Source organism: Mastigoproctus giganteus, chromosome 7, assembly GCF_048544385.1.
Source record: "Mastigoproctus giganteus isolate SK-2022 chromosome 7, ASM4854438v1, whole genome shotgun sequence".
NCBI classification, from domain to species: domain Eukaryota; kingdom Metazoa; phylum Arthropoda; class Arachnida; order Uropygi; family Thelyphonidae; genus Mastigoproctus; species Mastigoproctus giganteus.
Genome location: NC_143581.1, coordinates 179195770 through 179222893, shown reverse-complemented (window position 1 = coordinate 179222893; position 27124 = coordinate 179195770). Strand labels below are relative to the sequence as shown.

At 36.7% G+C, this 27124-nt stretch overlaps 1 protein-coding gene across 1 annotated transcript in view; it reads left to right on the top strand.

Annotated features, from left to right (window-relative positions):
- LOC150083362 (fanconi-associated nuclease 1-like) overlaps window positions 1–27124 on the top strand; it is a 177737-nt gene that overhangs the window by 53412 nt on the left and 97201 nt on the right. Inside the window, exons 4-6 of the mRNA XM_090377215.1 lie at window positions 5066–5210; window positions 13584–13664; window positions 21063–21224. Coding sequence (XP_090233341.1) covers window positions 5066–5210; window positions 13584–13664; window positions 21063–21224 — 388 coding nt within the window. The remainder of the gene's footprint in view (window positions 1–5065; window positions 5211–13583; window positions 13665–21062; window positions 21225–27124) is intronic.

The following is a 27124-nucleotide window of genomic DNA, read 5'->3' as shown; positions in this document are numbered from 1 at the left end:
ATCAACTCCATCAAATGAAATGATTTCGTTAAATATGCCAAAAATGCAATCTGTAAAAGAGCATTATAGTGATCTGTGACAGCGTTATAGTCAGATACGGGTTATAATATAAGAACAGCATTATAGCGAATCAGCATAAAGCGAACCACGTTATAACGGGGGCATGCTGTATACGTTTCGTACATATACATCATAACAGAAACAGAGACCTTGCTTATTGCTGTGGCTCCTATGGTTTTGGCTGCTGACCCTCTGATGACATAGTTAAAGGTTTGGACCTACAGATTAGGCACCATTTTTATTATCTTAATTTCATTTAATTTCAGGTAATCTGCTTTTACCTTGCAGGCATTCTCAATTTATTCCATTGTAATTCCCCTTGACAGGTCAGCAACCCTACTCAATGCACTGATCAAATACATTTGTCTATATTTCATTATGGTTGCTGGGTATTTCTGCTATAACTAGTAGTGTCCTGGATCCATAATCCGATTAAATAAATTAATAACTTTTTCATTCATTTTTAGAGGTTCAATTTTATCAATACATCCTATTATTATTTTTATTTATATTATATATATATAAATATTCTGGAGTGTACACAGAAAGACCATTAACATCAAAGGATGTTAATGGTCTTTCACTAATACACTCTGTTTCACACATTACAGCACTTCAAATATGAATACAGGCAGTACTTTTGAATGAATATTTTGCATCTACATTCACACATGAGGAGTTATTAAGGTTTGAAAATGGCAGAAGGTTATCAAATTGTAGCAGGGTGCTTAATGATTTTGTAATAACTGAGAGCGAAGTGGAGCAGAAATTGTTGAAGTTAAACATAAGAAAGGCACCTGGGGTGGATGGAATCTATCCAGTTATATTAAAGGAGGCGGCAAAGGAAGTAAGCAAACCCTTAGCCATAATAATGAGAGCATCCTTGGATTCAGGGGAGGTCCCAACGGATTGGAGATGTGCAAATGTATGTATCCCCAATTCACAAAGGAGGATCGAAGGGTGACACGAGTAATTACAGACCTGTTAGTTTAACTTCTGCTCAGGGTAAAATAATGAAGTCACTGGTTAAAGATGCATTGCAGGATCATCTAGACAAGACTGCAGCAATAATTCAGACACAGCATGGGTTTGTTAAGGGAAAGTCTTGTCTGACAAATTTGATTGGTTATTATGATGTGGTTACAAAGGAACTGGATGCAAAAAATAATTTTGATATCATATACTTGGATTTCAGGAAAGCTTTTGACACTGTTGCGCATGGAAGACTACTGTACAAGTTGCAGCAGAATGGTATTAAGGGTAAATTGCTACAATGGATAAAAGGATGGTTGAGTGGGAGAAGACAGACGGTGGTAATCAACGGGTGCTGCTCTTCGTGGACTAATGTTATTAGTGGAGCCCCACAGGGTTCGGTGTTGGGTCCACTGTTGTTTTGTATATTTATCAATGATATTGATGAAGGTATATCAGGCTTAGTGTCAAAGTTTGCAGATGATACAAAGGTTGGCAGGGTTGTTAATGACAGTAATGGCAGTGTGCTACTGCAACAGGATCTAGAAAATTTGGGCAGATGGGCTGAGAAGAGTTAACTGAAGTTTAACCTTGACAAATGCAAAGTACTGTATAGTACATTTTAGGAAGGATGTAGATTTTTTTGAGCGTGTACAGAGAAGGGCAACAAGATTGGTGAGAGGAATAAAGGGATCCTCTTACCAAGAGAGACTTAAGTTCTGCAAATTGCAGTGGCTGGAGATTAGGCACCTGCATGGTGATCTGATTGAGGTGTATAAGGCCTTGAATGGGTTGAGCATGCTGAATTCTGATGGGATTCTTCCACTTGTTCAGATTACGAACCTAAAGGGGCATAAATACAAGTTAAGGAAAGACAGATGTTGAATAGACGTGCGGAAATTTCCCTTTAGCCAGCGGGTGGTTAATTGCTGGAACAAACTTTCATCTGTCGTTGTGGAAGTTGATAGGTTAAATAAATTAAGGAGGAACTGGATGATGTTACCAACGGTGAATTCAAAATGGGATGCCTTCAGGGACTCAGTCTTGGAGGCTACTAGGCTTTTCATTCCAAATAAGAAATACTGTTCAAGGTTTAGGCCTAAATGGATGCCGGATGAATTAATGAAGCTCGTGGCAGAGAAGAAAAATGCATGGGATGCATTAAAGTATCAGGTGACACAGAAGCCTGTGGCAGGTATAAACTAGTCTGTAATCAAGTCACAAAGGAGGTTAGGCAGGCAAAGGAGGATTACGAGAAATCTTTGGCAAAGGATGCAAAGAAAAACAGAAAAGAGTTCTTTACTTATGTAAACTCTAGAAGGAAAGGGATGAATCAGATTGGACCACTTAACATAGATGGGTTGAATGTTGACGATCATGCTCAGTTAGCTGATAAACTGAATGAGTATTTTGCATCTACATTCACACATGAGGAGTTATTCAATGAGGGGAGTGCCAGATGTTTATCAAATGCTAGCAGGGAGCTAAGTGATTTTGTAATAACTGAGAGCAAAGTGGAGGAGAAATTGTTGAAGTTAAACATAAGGAAGGCACCTGGGGTGGACGGGATCTATCCAGTTATATTAAAGGAGGCAGCAAAGGAAGTAAGCAAACCCTTAGCCATAATTATGAGAGCTTCTTTGGACTCAGAGGAGGTCCCCATGTACTGGAGGTGTGCAAATGTATCACCAATTCACAAAGGGGGTTCAAATGGTGACACAAGTAACTACAGACCTGTTAGTTTAACTTGTGTTCCGGGGAAAATAATGGAATCACTGGTTGGAATCACCTTTTTTCACTTTCTTATTCCAAAGGTGTTTTTCCTCCTGCTTGGAAATTTGCTCATATCAAGCCAGTTCCTAAAAAGAGTGACAAATCCCTCCCATCCATTTATCATCCCATTGCGATTACTTCTACTCTTTCTAAAGTAATGGAGGAATCAATTAACTGCCAAAAAACTAACTCTTAAACTACCTAGAATCCTTCTGTCTGATCAACAATCACCAGTATGGATTCCGTCAGCGTCAATCCGCTGGTGATATTCTGGCTTATGTTAACCATTTATGGACAAATTCAATGGAAAAGTTCGGTGAAACACAAGCAGTTGCTCTTGACATCTCAAACACTTTCGATCGTGTTTGGCATAAAGGTCTTCTAAACATGCTTCTATGTTATGGTTTTCCAACTGTTTTTTGTAATTGGTTATCCAATTTTCTCTTTGACTGCTCACCGATGGTGATGGTAGATGTCTCTCTGTTTTCTAACTTCTCCACTAATGCTGGTGTCCCCCAAGGTTCAGTTCTTTCCCCTACTCTTTTCCTCTTGTATATTAATGACCTTCTTCCATTGACCGGAAATCCTATCCATATTTTTGTCGAAGATAGCACATTGCATTCCACTTTCCAGTTTGAGAAACCTTGCCTTGCTCAATCAGCTTCAACTTCTCGAATATCCAGTGCCAATTTCTTAAATACTGATCTCCAGGTAATTCTCCAGTGGACCAAAGACAACTTAGTTGATTTCAATCCTTCTAAAACTAAGTCCTGTTTTATATCTCACAAAAAGGATTCTTCTGCTCCTATGCTTATCTTTGGTGACATTCCGATTTCTAGGCAAGATGAAATTTCTCTTTTGGGGATTACCCTGACTTCTAATCTCTCTTGGCGCAAGCATATTACAAATATTGCTCCTAAAAAACTTGGTTTTCTCTTTCGCTCTCAGTGTTAATTTTCTTCCAAACAGCTGTTCACTCTGTACAAATTGCAAATCCGCCTTACCATGGAATATTGTTCCTACATCTGGGGCAGTGCCCCCAAAACCACTCTCAAGGTTCTAGATTCCATTCAGAAGAAGGCAGTTAGGTTAATTAATGACTCATCTGTAACAGTCTCTCCACTCACTGTTTCTGTTGCATGCCTTTACTACAGATACTTTCACGGGCACTGTTCTTCTGAATTGGCTTCTATAATTTCTGCTCTCGTTTTCAAAACAGTCCGAACACTTGCCATCAGTAGTCAACATCCATTTACTGTCCAACTTCAAACTCACGGAACCAACTTTTCATCTTCTTCGTTTATTCATTCAATTGCCATTTTCTGGAACAACCTTCCTTCGTATGTATATCCTGAAAATTACAGTCTACAGAAGTTCAAGTCTAATGTCAACAAATATCTTCTTTTGTCTTCTCAACCTCCAACCCAAGCACAGTGCTAAGTACTATAGGTTCTAATACCTCTCGTGTTTGGGGTTTTCATAAAAAAAAAATATATATATATATATATATGTATATTGTTTACACAGAATAAGAGGAGAGAGCTTGATTAGTGGATGTAAAATATGCACTGTACACCCCACACAACACAAAGCTTCTTTTGTGTAATGCATATGATGCGTTTATTGTTTTCAGTGGAGGCAAATTCACTACCAGGAATATTCTTTTCCTTTCAGATGATTAGCCCAATAGTGCAAGTCAATTTTTATATTCACTTAATGCAGGGGTCACCAAACTTTTTTCACGACAGGCCAGATAACTGAGAGATTGACGAGCGCGGGCTGTACAATCATTTTGTTCAATATGTACAATTCAGTAAATACAACAAAAATGAAGACAACGAATATATTTATTTACCAATACACGAAATATGTTGCCCAGGTATAAGCCCCGCTCACAAGCTGTCATTGAAACAGTAGTATTTCGTTGATTCACTATTTATTATATTTCCATATAAATAATTACAATATATTTTAGAAATTTTGATCATTTGTAGCACAGTGCGGGGTGGGCTGGATGAACAGACTACGCGAGCTGGATCTGTCCCGTGAGCCGTAGTTTGGTGACCCCTGACTTAATGTATGAAAATGAGACTAATTTGTTTCTTTATTTTTATGCCTACAATATATTTAGAGATCAAGAAAATGTTAATTTTTCATTTGATTTATTATTATTATTCATATATTATTCATATCAACATTATTTTATTGTTTACATTCTAATAGAATATTAAAGTTACTACTGTAACTATAATTTTTTTAGAGATACTTCCCTTCCACCATTTTTGAGGCATTTTACAACAGGACACCTTTATGTGCGTTGTTTAAGTCAAGGAGTAGAAATACTTCAGCGGCTAAAAGACTATCATAAGGCTGTTGAACAGCTGCAAGAACTGCTTGATCAGGAGGTAATTATATCAAAATAATTGTTGTAATAAAGAATCTTAATGCATCTTAAGTATTAGGATGGTGTAATACTTTACTTGTCATGGAGTGGTTTAAGCATATTGGAATTTTATTTTATTTTTTAATGTATTATATTTTGTTTGGTAACACCACTTTTTGGTTTTGATGGAGCAGACTCCCCCCTCCATTTTTATTTGCAATTTATGATATTAACTTCATAGGCACATGCTTCTTTAAAAATACAATCAAGCACCTGGAAGGTAACATCATATCCTGCCAATCTAGCTTGACTGACATTTTGTGATGTTATCCACTGAATTTTTTTTTACTAGTTCACATGATTCTGTATTTTTTTTAAAAATAAAATAACATATTCATAATTTCAGCAATTTTATTAAAAAGCTTTAGTAATGTAATTGGTCACACAGGGTGATTATTGCACCCCAACAATCTACATAGCTACATCTACGGCAGTGAAATTAAACAACAACAACAAAAAAAAAAGAAGTTTCATGTCATTTCCAACTTTTTATTTTTATTTTTGTTATGAAAACCCCAAACACAAGAGGTATTAGAATCCATAGTACTTAGTACTGTGCTTGGGTTGGTGGTTGAGAAGACGAAAGAAGATATTTGTTGACATTGGACTTGAACTTCTGTAGACTGTAATTTTCAGGAAATATGTATGAAGGAAGGTTGTTCCAGAAAACGGCAGTTGAATGAATAAATGAGGAAGATGAAAAGTTGGTTCTGTGAGTTTGAAATTGGACAGTAAATGGATGTTGGCTGGTGGCGGCACGTGTTCGGACTGATTTGAAAGAGAGAGTGGGAATTATAGAAGCCAATTCAGAAGAACAGTGCCCATGGAAGTATCTGTAGAAGAGGCATGCAGCAGAAACAGTACGTCTATGAGACAGCAAGTGGAGAGACTGTTAGAGAGGAGTCATTAATTAACCTAACTGACCTCTTCTGAATGGAATCTAGAAGCCTGAAAGAGGTTTTGGGGGGCACCGCCCCAGATGTGGGAACAATATTCATGGTAGAGTGGATTTGCGATTTGTACAGAGTGAACAGCTGTTTGGAAGAAAAGTAACACCGAGAGTGACAGAGAAAACCAAGTTTTTTAGATGCAGAGGAAGCAATATTTGTAATGTGCTTGTGCCAAGAGAGGTTAGAAGTCAGGGTAATCCCCAAAAGAGATTCATTTTGCCTAGAAATCGGAGTGTCACCAAAGATAAGCATAGGAGTAGAAGAATCCTTTTTGCGAGATATAAGACAAGACTGAGTTTTAGAAGGATTGAAATGAACTAAGTTGTCTTTGCCCCACTGGAGAATTACCTGGACATTGGCATTTAAGGAATTGGTAGCAGATATTTGAGAAGTTGAAGCTGATTGAGCAGGGCAAGGTTTCTCAAAATGGAAAGTTGAATGAAATGTGCTATCATCGGCAAAACTATGAATAGGATTTCCAGTCAATGGAAGAAGGTCATTAATATACAAGAGGAAAGGAATGGGGGGAAAGATCTGAACCTTAGGAGACACCAGCATTAGTGGAGAAGTTAGAAGACAAAAAGCCATCTACCATCACCCTCGGTAAGCAATTAGAGAGAAAACTGGATAACCAATTACAAAAAACAGTTGGAAAACCATAAGATGGAAGCTTGTTTAGAAGACCTTTATGCCAAACACGATTGAAAGCCTTTGAGATGTCAAGAGCAACTGCTTGTGTTTCACCGAACTTTTCCATTGAATTTGTCCATAAATGGTTAACATAAGCCAGAATATCACTAGTGGATTGACACTGATGGAATCCATACTGGCGATTGTTGATCAGACAAAAGGTTTCTAGGTAGTTTAAGAGTTAGCAGTTAATTGATTTCTCCATTACTTTAAAAATAGTAGAAGTAATTGCAATGGGAAGATAATTGGATGGGAGGGATTTGTCACTCTTTTTAGGAACTGGCTTGATATGAGCAAATTTCCAAGCAGAAGTAAAAACACCTTTGGAATAAAAAAGTGAAAAAAGGCAGCAAAGAATATGAGTAAGTTCAGGAGCACAGGTTTTGAGAACTAGTGGAGAAATACCATCAGGAACTGGTGCTTTCTTAGCATAAAGATTCATCAATTGCATCCTTTTGACGGAGGGCCACAAGAGGCATTGAATGGAGCGTGTTGGGAATAGTGGGAGGTGTTTTATCAAGATCAGTAATACATGAGTTGGAAGAAAAATGGGATGCTAGCAGGTCAGCTTTATCCTTGGCTGAAGTGATAACAGAACCATCTGGTTTTCACAGAGGTGGGAGCAGAGATGGGCAAAAGTTGCGGCCAATAGCTTTGGCAAGAGACCAGAATGCTTGGCTGCCATTAGAGCAAGAAGCAAGTTTTCTACTCTTAGCCTGTGCAAAATCTAGTTTGGACTGATTAATAACCGCTTTACAATTATTACGAGCTTTGGTGTAGGCTGAAAATGAAACTGAAGAATTGGAAACAAGCCAATTATGATATGCAACGTTCTTTTCTTGAACAGCCTTATCACATTAAATGGAAAACCAAGGTTTAGATAAAGGACAAGATTTTAAAGTGGAGTGTGGAATAAAGGATTCCATTCCTACAAGAATAATTTCTCACTGACACGATCTGAGCAAACTGAAGAAGTTTCGAAACACTAATCCGACCAGGGAAAAGAAGAAAAGAAATCTTGCAGGTCATCCCATTTTGCATTCTTGTAATGCCAAACAACACGAGGTTGGGAATAGCCGTGGGATAAAGGCTCCATTGGAAAGAGACAATCACCAAGTTGTGATCTGAGGTGCCTAAAGGACCACTCACTTCGACCGTGTACTTAGATGGGTTGTTTGTAAGAAAAAGATCAAGCATGTTGGCTGTATGGTAAGGATTATCCGCTATTCTTATAGGTAAATGAACAATCTGTGCAAGGTCATTAGTAATTGCAAAAGCCTCAGCATCTCGACCAGCTGGGTCAGTGTGAATAGAAAGCGGAAGCCAGCTGGAGTTGTGAACATTAAAATCATCAAGGAAAATTACCTCGCTGTTAGGAAAGTTGGACTTGTGAAAGTCGAGTTGCAAAGAAAGGAAGTCCAAGAGCTCCATGTGATTAGTGGAGTTGGGTGAATGGTAGAGACAACTGATGAATTTGACACAATGAGGTAGAAAGATTTTAAGCCCGAGAAGATCAAAAAGAGGAGATTCCAAATTTCAAGTCTTTGACAGGGAATATCGGAATGGATATATGCACAAGTACCACCTTTGAGGCGAAAGGAATCATACAGCGAATAATTTGGGCAACTGAGATGAGCAGTAGTTGAATCAACCAATAACTGTGATTCTGTCAGAAAAAGTACATGGGGTTTGGAAGACTGCAAGTGGAAATGGACATCGTTGAGATTAGAATTCAGACCACGTATATTTGTGAAATGAACTAGGAAGTGTTTTGGAGGTTTAGATCTTTTTGCAGATAAGCTTACTCTATTAGTTTGACAATTGATGGTGTATTCAATAGTAAGAAAAATTCAGGGGGACCTGCTGTATGAAGTAATGAAATTTTTGGATATGGTGTACTCATGGTAAGAATATACCCAGACCCTTGACATAACGTGGCCTCGACAATGCCCCCCCCCCACATACACACTACTTGGACTCCCTCCAGTCACTATCTGGCAGAGTAGAGGTAGTAAGATTAAACACTAGCTGATCCGGAAGCCTGCTAAAGAGTTACCAATAGGTTCGGTCCATCGTACTTACTAGCGGCCGGCCTGCGAGTACTATTTTAGAGTTGTACCCTCTAAATGTAAGGAAGATTGGATCTCTGCATGATGGAAGAGATGGGGTAAGTATTGACCGGAACTTAACTCTGGAGACTAAACATGGGTTCCACCACTTCAAGCCTCCATAAGCAAAGTGGTGGTATTGCACCAGTTAATGAGACTCATCTACCACCTAGTATTGCCTGGTAACACAGAGGGGTGGCATTCCTCCATGTGGTGTGGTGTGGGCGCCCCACCTCAACCCCTCCTTACATTGGTTCACACCTGGGTGGTCACCCACAGTGTGCTTGTGCATGGAGGTTATACCGAGGATTACTAACAATGCCACCATCGTGAAGGTGCAAGCAGAGGATTTGACTCTCACAGACTGTCCGGACTTCACTGAAATTTGGTCCACTTGACTTGAATGTCACCCGAATATCAGTTCAGTCAGCGTTTTAGATTCCCAAGTAGCAAGTACAGCTTGTCCGGCATATCTGAGAGAATGTCTGTGACAACCCCAAGGACCTAATGCTCTAATTTAATAGTTTATAACTGAAAAATTTTTATTTCCAAATGTAAATTGACTCTTTATTCAAATCAAATCTTTTTTCTATTTAATACAATTGTATGTATAGTAAAAATAAAACAGATAGTGGTTATTATTTTTTTTAATTTCAGAACCTAGCGTTTGCTTTTATTTATCACAAAACTTCATTTTTGGAAATTGCAACAAGGATGTTCAAAAAGAAACCAAGTTTCTTTTTGAACTTTTTTTTTATAGTTAATACAATTCCATGTATGGTAAAAATAAAGTATCCTATATTATATATGTTACCATAAAAACCCAAAATCCGTTAATACCAGTTCGTGCTAGTGAAAACTAGAAGCTCCTTACAGCATTCGACAAAACTAGTTTTTACTAGTAAGAACTAGAAACCATTGCACCTGCTGTTAAAAACCCGAATCGAAAATGTAACTCCTAATATTTACTGACATTTTTAGTAAAAACTGGTTCTTACCACGTACCTTTCAGTAAAAAATAGTTTCTTAAAAATTTCATTTAACGGAAACCACAAGAACACTGTAAAATATAATAGATGGGAAGGTTAAACTTTACATTAGAACAAGACCCATGGATCTTTACAACAGTAAATGATGGCCTACTGCTTTGTGCTGATTGGCTGTTAATCACCACGATTTTGCATTAGAGTAAATGCTTTACTGCAATCAAATAAAGCCAGCAGGAGTTTAATAGACTCATATTTAGCCAGTAAAAAAAAAGGTTAGGTTAGTTTATGCCATCAAATTCGGGACGGATTCTAGCGAAAAACGGTGTCTGTAATGTTTAGTATGCACCATTTTTCACTTGAACCCATCCCAAATTTGGTTGCATAAACTAACCTGACCTTTTTTTTTGCTAGTAGAAATGAAAGTCTCTTAGTAAAACTCCTACTACAAACAAAGGTGAGATTTCCTTACCTGTCTATTGTATTCCTGCCAGCTCTACTTGCTTGCAGAATGGCATTCATTCTAACACAGAATCATGGTGATTAGAAGCCAATCAGCACAAAGCAATGGGCAGAGCTAGATCTGGCCATTATTTGCCGTCACAAAGAGTCATGTTCTAAAGTTTAATCTTTCCCTCTATTACATTTTACAGTGTTCTTGTGGTCTCTGCTGACTGAAATTTTGAAGGAAATAGTTTTTACTAAAAATGTCAGTAAATACTAGGAGTTGCACTTTGGATTCGTGTTTCTCCCTGCAGGTGCAGTGGTTTCTAGTTCTTGCTAGTAAAAACTCATTTCGTCAAATGCTGTTAGGAGCTTCTAGTTTTTACTAGTAAGAACTGGCAGTAATGGATTTTGGGTTTTATCTGTAAAATATATTTATTTTTTCATTTCTTAAAACAGTGGCTGTTTTAAGAATGAAAATGTTTTTGACAGTCATAGCACTCCGTTTTTAAAAAATGATATTGCTGCTGTAAATAGAGATTTTACAAATAGATTTATTTTTATTTTATTTAATTTTATTTTCAATTGCAAGAATGTGAAAAATACTTTAACTGTATTATTTTAGAATTTGTATTTTTAATTCTTTTTAGAAGTTTTATTTTCAATTATAATATGGAAGAAATATATGTTAACAGTATTCTTTTTTAAAAATTTGTATTAATCAGAATAACAGCATAAAGGGGAAGTAGTTTTTGCTGTAGTTTATGATGTTAGTGAATGCATGTAGCCACTCATTTTATGGCTGGTGTGAACTAAATTTCAAATAAATGAAGTATGGCTGTAAGTTTGTATATATGAAGCACAAGACAAGTAAAAAAAACAGCATTTTTCCTAAGTTAGATTTCAGTAAACAATGAAGACAAATTTGTATTTGTAATTCACTGCAGCCAACAAAAAGAGAGAGAGAGAGATATGGCAAGCAGCTCATGCAAGTGTGCAATTGAAGCCTGATCTCCCCGTTCAAGAACTGTGATCATGTCTTTTTTTGGTAAGCCATCTCTTTCTAGAAGTGAGATTTAATGTACTAAACCATTGAATGAACTTTCTCTGAAGGTAACGAAGTCTAAGTATGACTGGCCATATCATTAAAGAGAAAGCAGGTTTCTTAGTTTTTGTGAACTTTTGGAATTATGCAGGGTTTTCTTTTTAAATCAACTGAAGAAGGAATCAACTGGAAACTTCTATAATATTTTTTTAAAATATGAAGAAAGTACTGCTTTAAGTGCCATTGAGACTGATGGCACTTTTAGTGATATACTCAGTGATTTTTTCTTTATTAGAGTTTGTTATTGTTGATAAAGCAGAAGTCATTGAAGGAGACACTGACATTACAACCATCGAAAGTGTTTAGAAATTTGACACAGACTGAATCTGAGAGAAAAAAAATGACGGTAATGGACCAGTGAAGTTCCACTTACAGTGATGCTATAAAAATTATCAAAAATATTTGTGCATTACTGGTGATATGGCATGGACACTTCGTTAGCTCAGTTCTTATGATGTCTGAAGATGCAGTGATACAAAAAAAATCCAAATTTGACAATGAGAATTGACAAATTTTTTTATAAACAATTGAAAAATTAAAACTAACTTGTCCACCACTGGGCTTTTGATCCAATATTTCCCTGAGGTGTATATGTTTGTTTTAATCTCATTTATCTTTTTGGCATATTAAAAATAATATATGTTTGGGTAATTAATGTTTGTGAAATACATACAATTTTTTGGGATTTTCATTTTTAGCAACATTTCTAGTTAATAACATAAAAATCAAATGCATGGACAAATTCATATGTCTAGTTTTTCACTTAATAGCTCCATAGAATTAAATCTTGTTTACAACTCTGGTAGACCTATATACCATTTGCAAACCATTCCCTTAACAAATCCATGTGTATAACTGCATTCCTGTCTAGCTAGTCCTGTGTTATTCTTTAGCAGTGACTCTATTATTTACCTTGAAACAGGAGTCAAGCTTTTAGGTCTCCAAATACCCACTTTATCCTTTGATTCCCCCGCCCCCACTTCGTGAATTGGGGAGACATTTGCACATCTCCATTCCTTAGGGACCTCCACTGAATCCAAGGATGTGCTCATAATTGTGGCTAAATGTTTTCTTACCTCTTTTGCTGCTTCTTTTAATATAATTGGATAGAAACTTTCCACTTTCTTCTCATTTAACTTAAAATCATTTAGCTCCCAGTTATAACTTGGTATACTTCTGGCATCTTGATTCCTTAAAAAATTTCTCATAAATATCTTTAGCTTATAACACATATCTGCTCTCATTTCTATTCAATTTATCAGAAACCCAAGCAGGACGAACAACATTTATACCATCCGTATCTAGCGGGCCAATGATTCCTCCCTTTCCTTCGGCTGTTAACATAAGCAAAGCATTTGCTACTTTTCTTTGCATTCTTTGTCAGAGACTTTTCATAATCTTGCCTTAATCCCTTCATGACTTGAATACAAAATGGTTTGTACTTACTGTAGGATTCTGTATCCTCATATGTAGGATACTGTGTCATATTCACCATATTCAAATTCTCGTCCTTTATATCTGAGTAGCACCATGCCTCCAATATTCCTACAACATTCACATTTGATGACTTAACCATTACTTTAAATTCATTAAATTGTTTGCTATATTCCTCATAGTAACTCTAATACAGCCCATGTGTCTACATGTCCCTTGAGAACTTCCAAGCTGCCACATGTCCCAACAGAAGTAATGCAGAAGTCACTTTCACCTTTGCCTGTGGCTACTGTTAATCCAATCTGTATATCCCCTAATTTCTTGCATTGCAGAACTGACTTTGCTCTAAATATAATTTAAGATGAATAATGTCATCTTGTTTTCTTCTTCTCAAACTATAAATAATGTTTGAAGTCCTAAAAATATCGATCATGATTGGATAAGAGCCATTTCTCAAAGAATGTCAAAAATATATTATATGGAATATGGGTGGTAGATGTTTAATCATATAATATTCTAAGGTATACATTATTTGCAAGGCTTTGATTTTTTTCTGAAAATGTTATTCAATGAAAAGGATGTCTTTTACTTTTTTTTTTACGATATGTGCTTTTACAGATCTACTGTCAAGAATATAGAGGATATTGGTTTGATAGATTGGCATTAAATTTTGACCAACATTTAAAACAAACTGAAAAGGTAAGCTGTAGTTTTTTTTATTTAGTTTTACATTGTAAAATATTGCTGTTTGTCACCACATAAAATCCATAACCTTTACAAATGTATTTATGTATAAAATTATTTGAATGTGATAAATCTAGTATAGTGGAGCTCATATTGAATATTATTTTTAGCTTAGATTTTTGTTTATGGGTCATGTTTAATACATGTATATAAAGAGCAAAATAAAAATTAGTAATAAAATCAGAAGCGAAGAAATATGGCATTATATCAGTAAATCCAAAAGATACAAAGAAGCTCTTAACCTTGCTGCCACAGTCAAAAAAAGAAACACGCGCGCGCGCGCGCACACACACACACACACACACACGCGCGCGCGCGCGCACACAAATGGTAGAAGATTGTTTACCTAAAATTCCCAGTGAAAAAAATTTATAACGTATCAATTTAGTTCCAAAAGCTACCACTGGCCATCACTATCTCATTTAACTTGCTAACCCCATGTATGTGACTGTAGATATTCAGTGTTCCATTCCTTATATAAATTTCCAACTATTCATCAACCACAATAGAAAAAAACAAGAGATACTTCTAGAAGATAACAAAGTTGAATTGGGTGGGAGAAGTCAGTGTATCTTAACTTTTCTGAGAGTTTTTGCATTGGACAAACAACAGCATATGACATAAAACTCCAGGAAGAAAAAAATTCTTAATTTTTTTACATATTGGACATTACTCTGAGGAAATCATTATGTGGCTTGCACCACAGTGATTTAGATAGGGTTGTACTTGTAGTGCCACCAGTGTAGGAATGAAGGCATTCCTCTATCTGGACCTATGATTATGAAGAAAGCCTACCATAAATGAAATGAAGATTGAAGGTGACTGTGATTATTTCTACTGGATGGTTGTGGAAATTGAAAAAAACATTGTGAAATTTGCTATCTCAAAGTTTCCCGCAAAAAATTGTGTGCTTGTTGTGTAACTACATAGGAATTTGTCAGTGATTTCTCAAAACTGGCACAGTATAATAACCTTAATTTAGATTAAATCTATAATGTTAATGAGACAGGTTTATTTTGGCATTGTCTTATGCAGCATACTTTAATGTCTGAAAATGAAAGTCAGCATCAGGTGTGAGGGAATCCAAAGAGACTAACAGTATTAATATGTGCTGATGCAGCAGATATCCATGGTGAATCAGTGCAAGCTTCTTATGATAGAAAAGACTACAAAACACTGCACCTTCAAGGGTATTAAAATTTTCCTTGTGATTTATTGAGCCAACAAATATGCATGGATTATTCAAGAAAACTTTAGTGATTGGTTGAATCACTCTTGTTTTATGCTGGAGGCCAAGAAAATTGGGGTATACCAGCTGATGCAAAAATCTTGCTGCCTGATAATTGCACAGCTCAGCCACCAACAGAAACCATGTTGGTTTCCAATGTTTTAACTTCATATTTGCCACCAATAATTAATTTCTTGAAATTGTACTTGTAACACAATTTTTGTAAATTCCAGATAAATATTGTTATTGGCTGATTTTTCATCCAAGGATGAATTAAATGATTTTTTACATTTAATAAAATGTTTTCTAACTTTATTTAATTTGTAAAATCATTTATTCCTGCTATATCTTACAAAAAATATGTTGTTAGTTGGTGGGATAACCACCAACGAAGCAGAGATAACCATTAAGAAATATCATTTATCTGGAAAAGCTTAGATCTTGAACATTTTGAATAAAAACTCTTCTAGTCTGTGTGTATCTTTGTCTATGCAACCTGTATCACTCTTATCATACCTTTTCCACCACCACCAGAACGAGCTGATCCAGTTGCCCCTTAAATTTCACCATACTGTCAACCCCAACCACTGAAGAAGGCAGTTAATTTCATTGGTTGACAACTCACTGACTGAATGTAAATTTCCTGAGATCCAGTATGTTCGATTTTCCCAATAGTATATATTTATGCTACCTGGTTTTTGTGTCTCTTTTCAATGTGAAAATTTCATCTTCATTTGATTGGCCCCCCCTCCCATTGCTTTATACACCTTGAGCAGATCCTTCTTGAAGTGCCTTGTTTCCAAGTCCTGTAACTCTTACCATTTTTAGCCTATCTCTTCTCCCCCTCTCTCTTTCTCTTCCCCCCATGTTCACGTGGGTCAGTCATCTCTGAACCTTTCCAAGAATCTTAACACAATTTCTTAAATGTAGCTGCCAGACACAACACAATTTTCCACATGCTGTCTCACCATTGACATATACAATGGAAACTTATTTTGAAACTTATATTATAGATTGAAAAGGCTTACTGTTAATGCCTCTTATTTTCTTTAGAATAAGTGTTTTGGAATCCAACTATGACCATTCAATCGTTTGCATGTTTTCTCCTATCACTGGATCCACATAACTTTCTTGATGGTTCACCATAAAATTGCAGTAACCCATGACATTTAGACTGCTACACACAGGCCATTCATCGGAATGAATCACTGAACCAGATTCACATTCCTGTTCAATGATCTTGCTTGAGACCAAAAACCCAAAGCCCATCAATTCTTGATCTATAGTGCCTGTTGTTTTGTACAACGGCATTACCATCTTCGGAGAGAGGAGCTTGGTTGCCATTTAGCATTCTCCCACAATTATATTTCCTTCGACCTGCAAATCTTGCTTTGTCAATCTGAATGGTGTTAAGCTCTGTACCAACCATCTTACCTCATGCATTGTGAGAAACAATGGCTCCACACACTTCTCTGCAGATGTCATACTAGTCAGTTATAGTATTGTAAGATTTCCTGTTAGAGTAACTGCCATGTCCATTGGTATTTCCAGTACGAAAAAGAACACCAGTTCTAAAATTTCGCACAAACTCAGATTGCAGTGTAATTATACAATGGAAGAATGTGGACATGTGTTTTTGTAAAGGTCGGCACCTAGAACATCTGTTCAATTCCATCTTGTGTCACTGTGAAGAGCAGAATCAACTGTAAAAGGGCGAGAAATGTGTTGATGTAGGTTTGTGTGTGTTCTGTTGTTCTATTCTGGCCGCTTGGCTACCCAGAAGCATCAATCACCTGGAGAGATGATTCTGGGTACTTGTCCACACCAAAGGACAGTGGGCCAGTCTCAGTAAAGCACGTACTGTCTCAAAAGAGACTCTGACCCACCTGGTGTTGCCAGCAAGAATGCATTGCCTTTCCGGATGGAACATGAAGTTTGGCACACTTTTACACAGACAACAAAGTATAGGCCTATATTCTCCACCTCTGTTGCCTTTTCTTTTTTCTTGCATGACGCTACCACATCGATGACAAGGCCCTACTCCCACATCTTGGGGTATGTCCAGAAGATGGTGTTCACTGTCAAGATGACATTTCTGTAGAAATCTTTCAACAGCATTGCATAGGGTAAAATTTTAGACTTCTCTTCTCAAACGTTAGGTTTCCTATTTCTAGCTGAAGGTAGACCACACGCTATAGTGTAAATGTTGCATCAAAAATCATTCGGCACAACTTTGTGTTTTTATCATAATACTGCACTACATAAAATTAGCATAGCTAATATTTAGTCTTTTTTTTTTTTTTTATTAAAAATCATTTAGTACATAATTTTGTGTTTTTATCACATTCATATTTATTCGTATATCATATTTTTAGCATCCACTGTAGTGCTGGTAGAAAACACTTTATAGTGCCGGTAGTGCATTCTCACCCTCTAGTGTCCGGTTGCCGTGGTAGACTGCACACTATAGTAACACCCATTATTCTCATGTTATTATTTCCCAAATGTAGAACTTTACTTTACATTTAACCACTTTAGAATGTAACTTCCATCTTTCATGAAACCTGTCCATGTCATAACTTCATCCTACCTTCCTTGGTATCTCTCCATTGATTGAATGTCATGGTGGAATCTCTTTTCATGCTCTTCAATAACATTGCCCAGATTTGGTTTGATAAAATCCAGGTGAGAGTTCAAGTAATGACTGAACCTTAATTGGCATTTTCTGTGCTATTCTTCTGTAATTTTCAGCCAACTTTTGAACAATTTCTTTCTAATTTTCACTCTTAACATTGTCAAGAAAGCCATTCACTTGGCAAAATAACTGCCATGCATTTTGCTCAGCCACAGTTATTTTCCCTTCCAGCCGTGATTAGTCAATGCTGCTTAACTTGTGCAATGATAAATATGCCACCTTTCACTTTTGCATTGTATAATTTTGGAAACATATTGTTTATGCTTGAAGGCATCATCATGAGGATCCAATGCTTTAACAATTTTGTTTGACCACTTCCAGCTTGATATGGAGAGGTGGAAGTAAGGCTTGTGCACCAGGCTGCAACTCAATTCTGGCAGATACTATTTTCTGCTGTAGCACTGATGTCCTGCCCTGCTGTCCCAGAGGCAGAGAAAGCATGGAAACTTAGTGAAACCAACTTGGAAACCCAGCATCTTTAAGTCACCAGATACATCCCCATTTATACTGGTCATACTTGATCTTCTGTATGCATGCTTCACATTTCCATGGTCTTCTTTAATATGAATAGAGTATGCAATAGGAATCAGTCTGTGTTACTTCACAATGAGTATATACTCATTGTGAAGTAACACAGCTTTCAAATTTAAGTTGTATATAGTACTTAGTTTCTGGATTGGGACTAATGCTAATTTATTTATGAAGTCCAATCAAATTGAAACCATAGCACAGGGATTCTGCAACAGTGCAAACAAGTGTAAGTGACATGTATTTTTCTGTATGTGGAAGTTTTGCAGCTAGGATCAAGTAGATTCCACTATTCTAAATGAAATGTCAGGAAGCGCTCTGCATTGGCTTTAGTTAGATCAAAGTCCCTCTCTAAGTTATCCAATTCTTGCTGATTAGGAAAATATGGTTCTTTGCTTGAACACACTTTGGAGATGTAATCTCAGTTATCATATTTACCAGATTCATGACCTGATTCTGAAAGCCCTTTGAAAGGTGGATCGGGAATTGCAGGTCTATTGTATAGCACTGGAAAAATAGAGGATGTGGTATGTTGGGATATGTGCACTATACAAAACTATCAGTGGCTCTCTCCATGTTTGAGGTAATATTGCAAAAGGTATGTATAATGCTACAAACTACCACAAAACTATCCTTCTAATGTTTATCTGCAATTACCATAGCAGAAATGAGGTGCCAACAGCTTGCCTTGATCACCCATAGGTATTCCAAAATAAGCTTCATATGCATATGTGCTGAAAAACTTAGTTCCACCAGCAATGTTGTGCTTTACCTGCTTCAAACCTATATAATATGCAAGCATAGCAGAATAAGTCTGAAGATAACTTTAACTATTTGACCTTTGTTTGGTAGCCATAGCAAACTGAAAAAAAAAAAAAAAAACAGGGTGGATATCCTATACGCACAAAGATGTTTTATTTTATGTGAAAACATCTTTAGGAAATGTATACTTGAGATCGTATTTGATAGTAGACGATGAAAGAAAACCAAAACCGTTTAAATTTTTAAAATCGAACAGCTAGAACTGAAGTTATGAACAATGTAATGCTTTATGCTCATGCTCACTACTTACTCTACTAAATCGATGTTAGTGACTGAATTGGCGCCATTTAGAAAGTGACATCATTTGCATCTCACATTTTCATTACCAATCAGTTTTACTTCAGTCCGAAATATTTAGTATGATCGATGTAAAGTCTTATGCTTACGCCCACTACTTGCTCTACCAAGTCAACATTAGTGACTGAGTTAGCATCATTAGCATCGTCTAGGAAGTGATGTCATTTCCGCCTTGCATTTTCATTACTAATCAGTTTTACTTCTGTCCAAAAAATTTAGTAGGTGCACGCTCTTACTTATCACAGTATCAGTATGCACATTATGCAATACATGCAAATGTCATAAAAACTTCAGTTGCTGTCAGAATATTGACATTAGAGAAAAACCAATGATATCATTGGATTCAGCACCCAAAATATTTATGGAATCAGTTAAATATAACCATAAACATTTATTGTTACTTTGTGTTAGTGGTGTTGCTGAAGTATGCCCAATCCCTGGCTAACACAATAGACATCTGCTTGAAAATTTTCATGTAAGATGAAGCTGTGTCACTCAGAGATGAATTTCCCATGAGAAAAATTTTTAATTTTAACTTTATTTAATTCTCTGTTTTTTTTACTTATTTATGCACAGTATATTTCATACATGCAATTCATTTTTAGAGGAGAGAAACAGCAGCAGAGGTAGAAACAAAAAAAAAAGATTTAATTTTGTTACTTCCTCTTAAGTAAGTAACAAAATTAAGGATATAAGAAGCAAGCAAGAAACTGAACATAGAATTATAATTATTTTTCAACATAATTACCAACTGGAAACCTGTTGCATAAAAAGACATCAGTTGTGTTGCAACCAGATCATTTTCGGGCCAAATTAAAATATGCCTCACTAAAATGGAAACATCCCAGTTTACCCAAAGTTTAAGGCTGTGTCTCAAGAAGAGTAGGTCATGGTGACTTTTCTTTTTCTGGGACTTTCATGGCATTCTTCTTGTGCACCTTCAAAAGCCTAGCAATACTCTGAATGCTGTATCATATTGCACATTTCTCAAAGAACTTGGGACTCAATTCAGAGAAAATGCCCTCAGTTTTTGAGATGTGGAGTACTGTTATTGCATGACAGTGTGAGCCATACAATGTGTGTAACTCAAGATAACCTTAATAGTTTGGGGTGGAAACTTCTTGATCATTTTTCCTTGCCTATAGTGATTCTAATATTGGAGGAAAATAATGCAAGCTTATTCAGCATCAACAAAAAAAAAAAAAAAAAAAAAAAAACGAAGTAAACCCTTCACTAGTCCATTATCTAAAATAATTTGTCTAATTCTTCCTCTTAAATTTATTCAAATTATCCACTTCCACAACACCAGAGAGAAGTTTGTTCCAACAATGAACATAATTAAAACTGTAATATGGGCCAAATTACAGTTTTTATTATGTATGACAACCTGAGAAAAGAGTAGTGCATTCCTTTTTTCTTTGGAGCATTTTTTAATTTCATTTTGCTTTCATCTTAAATTTGATGTCTTCAAACCATATGGATTAAGAGGTGAGTACCATAAAAAGTGTAAGCTCTAGCTAAAACATAATGAAGGTTCTTACTGATTTTGCATCAGTTTATTATTAGTTAAGTTATAAAAATAGGCTAGTCACTGCATTTAGATTTTTTTTAATGGCAACGTTAATATTATTTACATTAACCTTGCCAACCAGTGTTTTATATGACCCTGAATTTACAAGTATTTACAAGTTTTTTTTACTAAGGGATGTTTTTTATTTTATATTTGGATTTCTGATTAATGCAATTTTACATTTATTTTTCTGCTACCATCTTATTTTTTAAGGCCTTGGATATCATTCAGAAAGGTCTTGCAGATAAAGCTGTCAGAAAAGGATTTCACTATAGTCTACTATCACGTGCAAAACGTATTTTGAATAACTGTAAGAAGACAATTAAGTTGGATCTGGAAGTTTTCCCAATAGCACATATCAGAGAAGCACCTAAGGTTGGTTATGATTAATTTACATTAAAGATATGAACTTGAATTTTTTTATTTAAATATTGGCATTTCACTTAAAGGTCTGCTTATAAACATGTGTATTTTAAATATGTCACTCCAAATAATTTTGTATATCTGCATAAAGTCTGTTGCATTAGGAAAATTTTATAGGATCCTATTTACAAAACTCCATAAGAAAATTTAATAATAATCTTATTATTTTTAAAGGATGCTGTGACTGCAGCAGACCTTGACATTAGTAACAGTTTGGTTTTGTAGGATCTTCTAATTTTATAGAAATCAAATTGTTGATTGCTGGCCATTGCAGTTTGATTATTTATTATTGCATGTTGTTTTTCAGTATGGATTATTTGGTAGCAAGAATGTGTCTAGTTCAGTCTTATTTTCTGTCCAAGAGAAAGCTCAGCTGATATTACTACATGCTACTGTTAGAAGACAGCAAGAGGCCTGGTAAAAATTTCATTGGCTCAAAATACAAAACCAAGCCTCATGCTGTTCAGAATTTACTACAATATTTTAATCCAGCAGTGTCTGCAGGGCAATGACAGAGGTGGTATCTCACCAGAATAATGATCCTGCATTATCTGTTAATAATTAAAAATCTAGTGAACACTACAAGGAAAAACGGATTGCCACGGCTAGGATGTGTAGAAAGAAAAAGAGAGAAGTTTTGAGGAGGAAAGTCGACAAAATGGTGGAACATCACAACAAGAAGGAAAGTAGAAAGTTTCATAAGAAGATTAAAGAAAGTACACAGGAATTCTAATCAAAAGTTATTGCATGTAGAGATAGTGAAGGAAATTTGCTGACTGAGAGAAAGGAGGTTCTGAAACGGTGGAAAGAGTATTTTTGGAGCATCTTGAGAGGTAAGACGGAAACAAAACAGCTGTTGTACTATACAGTAGAGCCGTGCATTGAAGATCCTAGCTGCGAAGAAATTTGAAAGGTTATTAAGTACTTAAAGAACTTTAAAGCACCAGGAGCCGATGGAATGACTGCAGAGTTGCTCAAGAATGATGGAGTAACGCTATGAAGAAGAATATATAACCCGATACTGTTAATATGGTCTGAGGCAAAAAGTCCCAGATGAATGGATCATCTTGGAATCATACAGCCAATTCACAAGAAGGGTGATAAACTGCTTTGCTCTAAATATAGAGGTATTACATTGCTGAGCATTACTTACAAGGTTTTGTCAGGAGTTATTTATAACAGACTGGCAGCATATTCAAAGAAAATCATTGGAGAATATCAGTGTGGTTTCAGACCCAATTGCTCAACAACTGACCAGATTTTCATCTTGAGGCAGATACAGGAAAAAGCATTCGAGTATAATATGCAAAAGCAACCCTGGTTGGCTCTAAGGCAGCGGTGAGAATTGACAACAAGTTGACGACTCCCTTTGATATTAATGCTGGTGCTAGACAAGGTGATGCACTCTCTACTGTGTTATTTAACTTTCCATTCCATGGACTTCCATAACATGGAAGATAACGTGAAAAATTTAAGAAGTAGCGGCTTCTCATTTGAGCATGTTCAAAATTTCACATCTCTAGGCTCGCAGATAAACCAGTCCAACTCTATTACTAATGAAATTAAGTCTTGTATCCTGAGTGGAAACAGATGTTTCTATGCTCATGAAAAACTAATGAAGGCCAAAATATTGAATAGACATTTAAAATTAAGAATATACCAAAAGTCTCATTAGACCAGTTGTGACATACAGTTGTGAAGCTTGGACATTACAAGATGAGCAGTTGTTGGGAGTGTTTGAGCGTAGAATTTTACGAAAAGTTTTTGGGTCCATACAGTACATTGATGGATCCTGGAGGATCAGAATGAACCATGAACTTGACCATCTTATTCAGGGTGCGGACATCGTCAGATTTGTGAAGAGCCAGAGACTTGCCTGGTTGGGACATGTTATGAGAATGGATGACAGCAGAACAACTAAAATGAAATGGAAACCTACCGGTAGGAGGACAAGAGGAAGACTGTAGGAAAGATGGATGGATGACATAGAAGAGGACTTAAAGATCATGTGAATAAAAAGTTGGAGAAGTTTGACATTTTGGAGAGTTTACTGGTGGAACAATGTTGAGAAGGCTAAGACCCACCTTGGGTTATGACACCAGAAGAAGAAGAATTAAAAATCTAAAATTTTTTCAACCTTTCCAAATATAGACAAATTTTTACTTGATATGATTTTCTCAGAGTAATTGAGTGCAGCAACCAGTCAGGTTACCTGCAATCCCTTTTTGCAGGGCATGCATGCACAAGTAAGACTGGTTGTTTGGGTGTGGATGTGTCGGCTACTGCTAAGTGCTGGTCATGTGGGGCACCTATGCTGCCTAGGTGAACCTCTGAGTGAATGTGAAGTGCTAACTTGTCCTGCACACTCACACAAAAAAAAATTTTTTATTCATATTCTGAGCAGTGTAATGAGTGAGATAACATATTTTGTGTAAATGAGAACAAATATGAATGTCTCATGAGTGTGATCTAGGCACTCATAAATATATGCAGGAAAAAAAAAAGTGGGTACATCTGCAGGCCAAGGTTTGGTTTTTGGTTGGGTTTTTTTTTTTTTAGGAGCATTAGCAACTAAGGCCATATTGCTCCGGGATATGCGGTGGTCATTCCCTGACCTTTCCGCATCCTCCGTATTTGGTCGTGATGGGCTCAAACCCCGATCTAATCAAGAAGCATGTGCTACGCACTGCTGCTCCTTCCCACCTGGCTACGGAGGCGCCTGCAGGCCAAGCCACAGAAGTGTAGTATGGATGGGTTGGTCATGTCTGTTAGCTGTGCAATGGCCAAATGAATGACTCACGTTCTGTAAAAAAAAAAAAAAAAAAAAATATATTAAAGTGTTCTCTTTGCTTGTTTGACTGGCGGGCATGTAAATGTGTGTGAGAATTGGAATTGTATGTTGTGTACTCATGTAAACAGGTACCTCCCCTCCTGATCATGACTGCAAGGGGGCAACCATCTTTTAGAAGACCCCATCATGCCCATGCTGACGCGATGCTGATTTCTTTTCGTGGATGGCATGGTTTGGGATGCTGACACTGGTTCCAGCTGTCTGGACAGCGTGGGAATGTCGCTAGCCATGATGAACATGAAAAACCTCCACCTCCCAAGGACTCTACCCATTCCTTTCCCATACTTTTCACCTGGTGGGCCCTATCACTCTAATTCTGTATCTGCCTCGTAACTGTCTTCCCCAGCAGAAGGTACATTGCCTTTGCATGGGTACCCCCTCTATCCCATTTTTCTTCCTATATCCACCTACTGTGCCTTCCTCTTTTGTCCAAAACTCAAACTGTCACCCCATGCTCCCTTTCAATTTTTTTTTTTCTTTCCTGCTTTTACCTCTCCCTTCATTTCATTTTTCCTCCTGTTTTGTCTGTCATTTCTCCCCCCCTTAATCAGGGCCCTCTCTGGAAAGCTCAGGCGACATCCAGGATTTGCCTCATGCCAGAGTACTTGTATACCTATGTACTCACTGCCCTTGCCCACCTCCTCAAGTTAGTGACAGGCAATGGGGGGAACACTTTACACCTTGGTTTCCAAGTGCCCAATGGCTAAAGCGCCAGATGAACATAACAACACATCTCAACACTACAGTGCGGCGCCTCCGTAGCCAGGTGGGCAGGAGCAGCAGTGTGTAGCACATGCTTCTTGATTAGACCGGGGTTCGAGCCCGTGACCACCAAATATGGAGGATGCAGAAAGATCAGGGAATGACCACCGCATATCCCCGGAGCAATATGATCTTAGTTGCTAATGCTCCTAAAAAAACCAACAATAACAATAATAACACTACACTGCAAAAACCCAACACTTACACATACATAATCTGGCCTTTACAGTGAACTTTATGCATCACAGAAATACTACATAGATTTGGGAGAGATTCTTGGTGCCACCAAACAATTAACACTGTGTCACTCTGTAGTTCTCTAAATATCTGCAGTCTTACACAAGTTGTTTTTGAAAGATTTATTTATTTATTCTTTCATAAGAAACATGATGTTCACTGAAGATGTTTATTAGTCTATGGGTTATGTTAGTTTATTAGCAATGTGTGTAATTTTCAAATCTGAGAATGGAAGTAATTATACATTTTTTAAAAAAATATATATATACATAATAAGGAAAAATATATGTGCATGCACACATTTGAAATTTGACATTTTAACTGGAAAACATCTACTAGATTCATGTTTATATGTTATGACTGAAATTTTTTTTTTTTTTTTTTTAATTTTCAACAGAATTAATATTTTTTTGTTTTTTGGAAATAAAAGGTGCAAAAAATATTATTTTTTAAAGATTTTTTTAATTTAAAAAATAAAAAGTTACACACAATAAGTATTGGAATCCATTAAGAAAAGAAATATTGTTATTGCTCAAGCAGAATTAAAAAAAAAAAACCTAAAACTTTATCCAGATATTAAAAAAAAATTGACACCTGTCAGGTTCCCTGCAAGCTCCTTTGCTACACCTGAGGATGTGACTGTCACCATGTTATTTCAGGAAAGAATTTCCTGAAATAGGTGGGTATATAGTCTCACAAGGAAAGAATTTTCACACTTGTCTTGAACAGTTTAAGAAATGTAGTCAAGGTAAGAAAATGGTGCTGTCTTTTATTACTATGATCTGGCATGAATTAAGATGCCACACCTGATTTAAATTTTTGTTTATCTAAAATGCAAGGCTATAACACTAAAAATATAAAAGAAATTTTGTATCCAAGTCTGATATCCAATCTATATCATAGCAGACTTGATTTGTGCATGCACCTGATCTGTATATTCCACAAAACCTTCAGATCTGCTTGGAAGCATCATCCTCTGTACTGTTTTAGTTTACACCAAAGAAACCAAATAAATACTTAGATTTCAGGAGAGCTTTTAATGCTGTTGCACGTAAGAATGCTGTACAAATTGGTGCAGTGTGGCATTAAAGGCAAGTTGCTGCTATGGATAAAGGGATGGTTCAGTGGGAGAAGACAGAGTGGTAATCAATGCACATTGCTCTTTATGGACTAATGTTATTAGTGGAGTCCTCCAGGGTTCGGTGATGGGTCCATTGTTGTTTTATGTATCTATTAATGATATTGATGAAGGAATATCAGGCTTAATGTCCACATTTGCAGATAATACAAAGGTTGGCAGGTTGGTTAATGACAGTAATGACAATATGCTACTGCAACAGGATCTAGAAAAGTTGGGCAGATGGACTGAGAAATGGCAATTGAAGTTTAACATTGATAAATGCAAAGTACTGCTACCAGAGTAACTACACTCGGGGTTTTGGGAAATGAAAAAGACCTGAGGGTAATTGTGCAGTCAGATATGAAGTTCTCTGAGCAGTGCAGACAGGCTGCCAGGACAGTTCACAGGGTTTTGTCAATGATATATAGGAATTCTGCTGGTAAGAGGAAAGACATGATCATACCATTGTATAAGGCAGTGATCAGGCCACATCTTTAGTACTGCATACAGGTCTGGAGGTCTCATTTTAGGAAGGATGTGGAGCTGCTGGAACAAGTACAGGGAAGGGCAATGAGATTTGTGAGCAGAACAGAGGGGTTCCCTTATCAAGAAAGGCTTCAGTTCTACAAATTGCAGCAGTTGGAGACTAAGCACTGTGAGGTGTTTAGGGCTTTGAATGGATGGAGTAAGCTCAATGCTGGTGGAATTTTTCCTCCTGCTCAGACTACAGACCATGGGCGTCCGCAGAGGGGGGCAAACGGGGCACTTTCCCCTCCCTGGGATCGAGTAAAAAATTCCACAAATTATAATCGTAAAAGTGATTGAGATATGTAACCTTACACCCTCGACCATGGGACACTTTGTCTGCCTTAAAATTTTATT